This window comes from Gadus macrocephalus, chromosome 11 (genome assembly GCF_031168955.1).
Source record: "Gadus macrocephalus chromosome 11, ASM3116895v1".
NCBI lineage: Eukaryota > Metazoa > Chordata > Actinopteri > Gadiformes > Gadidae > Gadus > Gadus macrocephalus.
In genome coordinates, this window is record NC_082392.1 from 10,017,089 (window position 1) to 10,023,917 (window position 6,829).

Here is a 6,829-nt window from a genome sequence, read left to right on the forward strand (position 1 = left end):
CATGTGCTCGTGTTTGTGTGGAGACATTCACAGGAATAGAATTGCCGGAGAACCCTGTTACATTTGCAATTAATCTGAGACGGATTTACAGAGTCACAGCACAAAGGGTGTTTGGGGATTATGGGCACATAACTGTCAGTCCTATATCCTATAATAAAAATAATGGTCATTTGGACGTATAAAGGAAATCCGTAAAAACAAACAGTTTTAAAATTAGGTTCAAGTTCATTCTTATGGAGAAAAAGAATGCTTTGAAGTTTGATGTCTTTGAGCTTTTATCATTAAGAAAAAAGCGAATATATATATATATATATATACACACATATATATATATAGAATAGTGGTATGAAGATACATCACATCTTAGACTTACAAACCTGTTAATGGGGGCAACTTGAACCCCACTTGCTAGCAGCTCCCTGTTTTTCATTATTGTAGGTAACACATCTAATAAAACAAGCCAACTCATTATGCCTTCTCAACTTCATGTGTCATCCTGCATCAGGGAGCATCATGTTCAGAACCTATTTCAGTCCCATCACATGTTCAACAGCTAAACAAAACGAGAGTGACAAGTAAAGTGAAACCTTTTTTCCGGTGAATGTTAACAATCCAATTATTGCAAATATCATGCATAAACGAGAACGGTAGCAGCATCCCGCAGGGCTTCACATTTATATATTGCGTAATTATAGAACATTTCTTCTCTGTCTCCCACAGTCCCCATACTCTTTCCGTGGTGCATACACATGTATGTACATGCATTTTTGAACATGTGTATCCATGCATGTATGTGTTTCGATGTGGTTCGTGTGTGTGTGTGTGTGTGTGTGTGTGTGTGTGTGTGTGTGTGTGTGTGTGTGTGTGTGTGTGTGTGTGTGTGTGTGTGTGTGTGTGTGTGTGTGTGTGTGTGTGTGTGTGTGTGTGTGTGTGTCCCTTACTTACTTAGCCTGCCTGGCAGAATTGTTGCCCTTTGCACACCCTCTGACGAAAAGGGCAGGTGTCCTCCTACGTTAACACAATTGATATGTTTGCAGAGACAAATAATGAAGATAGTGAGGGCAGGGGATAGCTGGATAAGAGGAGAGCTATTGCTTTCTATTTTTTATGTGAGTTGATTCTGTCAGCAGGCACAGGGATGAGATAGAGGTGGGAGTCAGAGAGAGAGACTGAGGGAGGGAGAGAGAGAGAGAGAGAGAGAGAGAGAGAGAGAGAGAGAGAGAGATAGAGAGAGAGAGAGAGAGAGAGAGAGAGAGAGAGAGAGAGAGAGAGAGAGAGAGAGAGAGAGAGAGAGAGAGAGAGAGATCCTAGCTGGGGCAGAGAGGGAGGGGGACAGTAAGACAGCCAGACCGAGGACATATCTCCCAGCGTTGTATAAACTGCCTCCACCACCAACAGCATCTTCTTCATCCTCGTCCATCTTTATCAAGTGCGTTTGACACAACGTCAGACTCCCAGGTGAGCTCCACATGTGGGGGTGGGGGTTAGGGGGGGACAGACGGACAGACCTCAACTCAGGTGGGAGGTGACCCTTGGACCTGTGTGAAAGAGGTTTGGACCCGCAGTAGCGGTTGCGTGGCGCATCTTGGCACATGATTGATTCATTAGATGAGTAATTTCACAGAGTGATCAGCTATCAATTCAAATTGAAAATCCAACTCGAGCCGGACTAAATAGTGTTAATCATTGCAGTAAATTAGTTTAGATAAGGGTCTTTAAGTGGCAGGACAGCGGAAGTGTACGGTATGACTGATTATGCAGAGTAAGCGCTATAAAGAAGATATTACAGCTGGTCGGGATCATTATAGAAAACTGACGCTCATCAGTGGGTGATCCGAAAAGGTCAAAGAAATTATTTATAAATGACAGGCAGCATATTTGAGCAGAAAATCGAGCAGAATGCTATTTCAATATTCATAGTCTCGGCTCATGTTAAGCTGTTTTTCCCCATGAATTTGATTAAATATCCTGCCATTCATATTTGAATGCATGCATTTGCAGGTATAAATTGCTCAACACGGCCTTGAAATGTTTCTCCATTGTTATATCGATGGTTTTTATTTTTGGAGCATGAATGTACATTTGAATATGTGTGTATGAATGTGGGGCCAAAGGGAGATTAGAGAAGCAAACTAACTGCATGTCAGAGAGGGTAACAATCTATAGAGAGAAAGAGATAGAGGGCAATATCCGTAGAGAGACACAGGGGGAGTGATGGGGGAGGAGAGAAAGAGAGAGAAGGGAGAGAAAGGAAGAGACGTGTTAAAATACAGAGTGAGAGGGAGAGAGAGACAGTCACAGAAAGAGGGAGAGAAACAGTGGGAGAGCAAGAAAGAGTGGGAGAGAGACAAAGCACATGTTAACGGACTGCTTGCCACCCAGCCCGGCGCTTATTCACTGTGTTTGCATGGTGCTCACATCCTCTGTGGGGGAGTAGTGTCAAGCCTGTGCTGGCCTGACCTTTTCACTTTGCAGGCAAGTTTACAGCTCTCCAATACCCATCACAATATCTAACACCAGCTCGCCTGCCTGTCTCTCTCTCTCTCTCTCTCTCTCTCTCTCTCTCTCTCTCTCTCTCTCTCTCTCTCTCTCTCTCTCTCTCTCTCTCTCTCTCTCTCTCTCTCTCTGTTGCTCTCTCTCTCTCTCCCTCTCTCACCATCTCTGCATCTCCCTTGCTCACAAGCTATTCTACTATTCTGTCGAAATCCCAGACGTTTGTCTCAAATACTTGTCTACCTCCTACCTATTTTTATGATATTTTTTCCCTGTGATCTTATTTGTATTCACTCTATTCTCTCTCGCTCGCTCTGTCTGACTGCGTCTCTGGACAATGCGAGTTAGTCTCTTGGGGTAACCAGTGATGGAGGAGTCAATTGGAAACAGGGAATGGCTGGCAGTGGAAGTGGGAGTGGATGTGGATGTGACAGGATTTCCAAAAGCCCCGTAACCCCTTTCCTCATAGATTTTCTTGCTATTTCATGAGCAGTAATAACCATTTGAAAACATATTCATCGTTGCTTGCTATCATTGTGTGTGTATGTACGTGTGTGTGTGTCTGTGCCTTTTTCTGAGTGTGTGCTTGTATACACATGGGAGCATGTGTGTGTGTGTGCGTGTGTGTGGGGGGGTGTGTGTGAGTGTATGTGTGTGTGAGTGGGTTTGTGTGCATGTGAGTGTATGTTTATGTGAGTGTGTTTGTGTGTTTGTGTGTGTGTGCATGTGTGTGTGTTTTTTGGTGATGTGTGCATGTGTGAGTGTACGAGTGTGTGTGTGTGTGTGTGTGTGTGTGTGTGTGTGTGTGTGTGTGTGTGTGTGTGTGTGTGTGTGTGTGTGTGTGTTATTGTCTCCCTCTCTCTCCCCCCCTAGACATGGAATACACTTGGCTCTACTCCCTGTGCCAGTGCCTCCTCTCTGTCTCTCTGATCGTGGTGAGCGTGAGGTTGTGCATGGCCCTGGCCGGCTCCCGCTCAGAGGCCCGGTCCCGGGACGCAGCCAGGGGCTCCGGCCACAACAAGGGCATCGTCTCCTCCAGCCTCCGCCTCTGCCTGGGCTGGGTGGGCGCACTTGGAGGCGCACTGGAGGTGCCTGCGTTTGTGCTGCTGGACATGCGCTCCCCGCGCTGCCTGTACACGTGCATGATCCTGGTGTGCTGCCCTCTGCTGGCCAGGCAGTTCACCGTGTGCCTGCTGCTGCTGCTCAGCCTGGACGGCCACCTGCAGCAGCGCCTGGCCGGCCGGTGAGCCAAGGGGGAGGAGGGGGATGTCGGTTGGTGTTGTTGTGGTTGTTGTTGTGGTTGTGGTTGTTGTTGTTGTTGTTGTTGTTGTTGTTGTTGAATTGACACAAATCCTTAACCAAAGTCAACCAATGTGTTTTGTTAGTTTTCAATGCTACAGCTATGATTTTTCTGACTCTATTAGATGGATTGAGAGGTTCAATCAATCCGTTCTATTAGAGTTGGACAATTCGTATATGCAGGATTGAAAACGAATGATTGTCTTCAGGCTTTGTGAGCAGTGAAGGGCTTGGTGAAGTGCTCATTGGCCTATAACTGTGCAATCTCATAATTTGTGCTAGTGGTTTCTCAGGGAATTCGTAAAATGCTAAATGTGAGCTTGCATGACCTGCAGTGCACTTAAAAGCATTAAAGAAGTGGAAATCAATGCAAGGCAAAGCAAAATGAGGGCAACAGATGCGTCAGAGAGCCATATGGATCATTGCTACATCAAAAGAAGTCTGGTATTTAAAGTCTTAAGGGCTCTTCATCACATACAAATAGCCAAAGTCATGCCATAGGAGTTTTATTAATGCTGGTTTAGCTACTAAGGTTAAGGGCGCTGGCAAGAGAGTGAGAGAGAGAAAAAAAGAGAGAGAGGAAGAGAGAGAGACATAAATAGGTCTGAAGATGTGTGAGTCCTTAATCCTAAAGCTTTCTGCAGAAGGCAGTTAATGCACATGTCAGAGGTGCATGCCTTGTATTATAACATCCTAATTGATTCCATAACTTTCCACTTTTCTTAGCTAATGAACAGTATACTCTAATGTGCGCTGGGCCTCAAGGCCACTGCCCCAGCCAATTAGACACAGCATGCACTAATGTGTGGTAATTTCTCCGTCCTTTCGCGTCCGTTTAGGTCACTCTCAAGGACACATACCTGTTCAACTAATGAGCACAGTCCCATCACAGGTTTGAAGTCGCAGTCTAAGATCACTGATTCGAAAACAAATGTTCTAATGAAAATAATTTATACTTTCTTAGAGACAGAAATAAAGCCAGAATTATGTGAGAGTGCATTAGAACATTAGCTAGGTTTTCTTTCATTAGCAGAAAAAGAAATGCGGTGGGTCATGCCTTGAGCCCTCAAGGTAATAATTACAAAAGGAAAGAAATAATCTTTCAAGGAAGGCACAAAAAAAACACAATATCTTTCAGATTGTCACAGTACAATTTCAACTATGGACCTTTGGTTGCCTTGTTTTTCATAACTGATTTCATTTCGTACAGCTTATTCAGAAATCAATGTTACAATAATGATAGGATGAACCATGTCTTGTGTTGGCCAGGTATTCCCTGGTGGTCACCCGTCGACGGGCCCTGTGTGTGGTTCTGCTGTGCTGGATGGGCTCAGTGGTGTTCTCCTTCTCCCAGTTGATGGGATCAGGACATGCTGTACACCTGGAGCGGTGCAGCCGATCCAGAAGGGGGCACGTCCGGTCTGGGTCTGGGGAACAACCGGACCTCCTCCCTGTCCCCTAATACTCCTCTTCCTCAATCCACTCCCAAGCCTCCCAGGTACCCCGTAATTACCTGGTGATAGGGAAGAACCTACCGTACGGAGGTTTCTTATCCAAGGTCTACATGGAGGACTTGAGTAACTTCTCCTACGCAGAGATCCACGGTAGCCACTTTGGGGTCTGTGGCCCAGACACCGTCTTCAGCCCCCAGTTCCTGGTGTGTGTCCACGGTGTGACCACCTTCCTGCTTCCCTTCTTAGGGCTGCTCTCCATTTACCTGGACCCTCCTGTGCACCAGGCGCAGACAGATCCACTTCTATCCATCAGAACCAACCGAAGGCGACCTATCTCTTGCCCATTCCCTGGCTCTGTCCCTGGCTCCTCCTGGTTCTGCTCTGTCTGCCCCTCCACACCACCCACCTACTGTGGCTCCTTCGTCCAGACACAAGGAGCCACACTTGGGCTTACCCTGTGGCAAAGTTCCTGTCCCAGTTGTACAGTCTTGTGCCTCCGCTGCTCTTCACTCCCGGTACCAATGGATGGGAGGTCCTCCGTTTCCTCTAGGTGTGTCGCAGGTATCTGCAGTGGTGGGCCCTTCCAGAGGGAAGGCCCTGGGTATGGCTCTGTGTGACACCATGCAGAGGGCCCCCTGGTGCCAAGACACACACTCCCTGAAGGCCCCCAAACTGGGCCCAGATGTCTGAGCTTGCGCCCGGCCCCTGGAAGTATTGTGTCTCCGCTGCTCCACGCAATATGTTATTCATCAATCGGGTGAACATTTTAATTAGGACTAATTGTTGGGGTCTTCTATTCTGTGTGCATTAAAGCTGGATCACATAAGAATAAATCTGTAGACCAAATAAAATGTGCTTATTATAATATTCAGTTAACTTTTTGTGTCAACAACAAATTTTTGAAAAATGGCCTTTCTATCCAACATGAAAAAGGCTAGTAGATAATGAAATGCCGCTATTAAATGGGAGAAAAATTAGACTCCAAATGCCAACTTCTCCACTGACAGATGTTGGTTTCCATAAAATGCCCTTTGTTGAGATCTCGCTGTAAGCCCATATTGTTGTCCTACCAACCAAGTAATACTTTGATCAAACACAATAAATAATCAGTAACAACAGAATCGCATTTCAGACAGTTGCTAGTTATTCAAGGGGAATTCTACATAACCCAGTAAAGATAAACCCGTCTCTTGAACTGAAAGAGGCTTCACAAAAAAACTATACTTTTGCTCATTTTAGAAAAAAAACTATCACAGATTGTGTTTGTGCTGCCTGATGGTAGGCATGGAACAACACACGGCTTTCCTCCACTTAGGGTGAAATATAGTTGCTGTAGTTGATTCATCATATCGGATGGTTCTCCGACGGTGCAAAAAACAATCTCGCTGAGTGGAACGCCCAGCGTCGATGGAAACACCTGGGTGAGGGAGAAAAAAGCCACATGTCCAGGCTGCATCTCCTCCTTCTCGCTCTCTGTCTGGTGTTTGCTCAATCGTTGTGACTGCCTGAAAGCTCTTGTTTCCCGATAACACCCAGGCCCTGACACACTCAACCGCCTCAATCAATGGCTGCAGCCTGAAACC

General features: G+C 46.0%; 1 protein-coding gene across 1 annotated transcript; it reads left to right on the forward strand.

Moving 5' to 3' along the window:
* The first annotated feature begins 2,526 nt into the window (after positions 1-2,526).
* LOC132468334 (adenosine receptor A1-like) lies at positions 2,527-6,173 on the forward strand. Its single transcript, XM_060066067.1, is given in 6 exon segments — positions 2,527-3,736; positions 5,062-5,161; positions 5,163-5,292; positions 5,295-5,515; positions 5,517-5,612; positions 5,614-6,173. Coding segments are annotated over 6 exon segments (1,098 nt in total). The 5' UTR covers positions 2,527-3,368; the 3' UTR covers positions 5,797-6,173.
* The last annotated feature ends 656 nt before the right edge of the window (positions 6,174-6,829 follow it).